Here is a 1,638-nt window from a genome sequence, read left to right on the forward strand (position 1 = left end):
CCGCTGGAGAGGAGCCAGCCCCGGCCGGGCGGCAGCGTGCAGCACCGGGCTTTTATTACCCCGAGTGACCTCATTTCCCAACGTTCCTCTTTTCTCGCTGTTAATTGCGGCAGGGCCGCGAAGGAACCCTGGGCCTGTCTTCTCAGCCAAATGGGCACCGCTTCAACCTTCGGGCTGTCTTTCCGATTTCCTTTCATGATGAGATGAAATCCTTCAGGCATGAGCCGCGGCGGCTGGTGGCTGCCTCAGTGTGGGGTTCACGGTCCTTGACCCAGGGGGTGGTCCCAGTCCCTGCACTGGGGGGGTTTCCAGTCCTGCTAGGAAGGCGCCTTCAGCCTCTTTGCTCGACCAAAGCTCAGTGCACGTTGCACGCTCCCTACGGATCATCTGCCAGCACTGGTCCCTGGCGTGCGAGGGGGCCATGCGAGCGGTGGCAGCGAGGGGTGTGCTCTGCCAACATGATCCTGGGGTCCTGCATCCCATAGTCCCTGTCTTACTGAGCACCTAGTTCCAAGTTTGCAGGGTCTCACCAAGGTCTGCCATCCCCTGCTGTCTCCTGGAGGATTTCCCATGGCAGAAGGGACTGAGAATGACCCTGATAAAGGAGTGAGGAGAAGAGCATCCCGCTCAATGCTCAGCTGGTCAGCCTGACCTCCCCGTACCACAAAACACGGCTCTGCTGGCCCGTCCCGTAACAACTTCCTGCGTCTCTTCCAGGGGAAATATGAAGAAAGATTCCTGAAAGATGAAACCATCTCCCAGCAGATCAACTCCGTCGAGTCCCTCCCGGAGCTGCACCTCTCTCTGGAGGATGACAAGCCCGAGCAGCTCTTGCAGAGGAAGCTGCATGTGAGGAGCCGGCCTCCTTCCAAGCCCACCATTGTCCGAGGGGTCACCTACTACAAAGCCCAGTCCACCGAGTCGGAGAATGACATCGAGGAGCAGCGTGAGTTGGGTTTGCATTCGTGTGTGGCTGGCTGGCTACCTCCTGTAGCAAAAACAGTGTTCCCCCCTAGTCCTGCCTCGATGCCTGGGAATGTGTAAAGCATGTGGGGTCACCATGGAGAGGAGGGCTCGGGGGCAGGGGGAGGTGGGACAGTTGGTACCTTGCCGCTGGAAGCAGCTAGGTGGCTTCCAGCCTTTGAGCCTTGTGCAGGGGAGTCTTGTGTTGCAATTCCATGGAAAATCGCTGGTAGCTAAGGAAACAAATCACTGCTTCGGCTTAAAACACCCAGTAGGTGGGTAAATGCAGGTTTATTGGGTATGTTAGTCCTGCCTGGTGGCATCCCAGGGGGGTCGTGCAGTGAGTTGAGGTGGTGGGAGGCGGCTCAGAGGCTGCCGTGATCTGGGCAGGGTGCTGCTCGTGGCTCTGGCCCTGGTGAGATCAGGGGGCTCAGCCCACAGGGCCTGGCAGTGGAGCAGGGGGCCCAGCCCACAGGGCCTGGCAGTGCAGGCAAACAAGGCAAGTGCCCTTTCTCTGCCAAGCCAGCTCAGCAGCGAGGTTGGCCACCCTGCAGGAGTTTGTGAGATCCCTGAGGTGAGGAGGAGCAAAGGGCACCCATGGTAACTGGGGAGCCTGAGTGGTTCCTGCGCCCTGGATGAGGCACCAGCTTTGCAGCCCGGGTGGGGTGGGTGGGA

At 59.6% G+C, this 1,638-nt stretch overlaps 1 protein-coding gene across 1 annotated transcript in view; it reads left to right on the top strand.

Annotated features, from left to right (window-relative positions):
- LOC104271342 (olfactomedin-like protein 2B) overlaps positions 1–946 on the top strand; it is a gene marked incomplete at both ends in the record, with an annotated part of 9,167 nt that extends 8,221 nt beyond the window's left edge. The window contains one exon of the mRNA XM_009865978.1: positions 718–946. Within this exon, the coding sequence (XP_009864280.1) occupies positions 718–946 (229 nt within the window). The remainder of the gene's footprint in view (positions 1–717) is intronic.
- Positions 947–1,638: the final 692 nt, after the last annotated feature.

Source organism: Apaloderma vittatum, unplaced genomic scaffold (genome assembly GCF_000703405.1).
Source record: "Apaloderma vittatum isolate BGI_N311 unplaced genomic scaffold, ASM70340v1 scaffold31193, whole genome shotgun sequence".
NCBI classification, from domain to species: Eukaryota; Metazoa; Chordata; class Aves; order Trogoniformes; family Trogonidae; genus Apaloderma; species Apaloderma vittatum.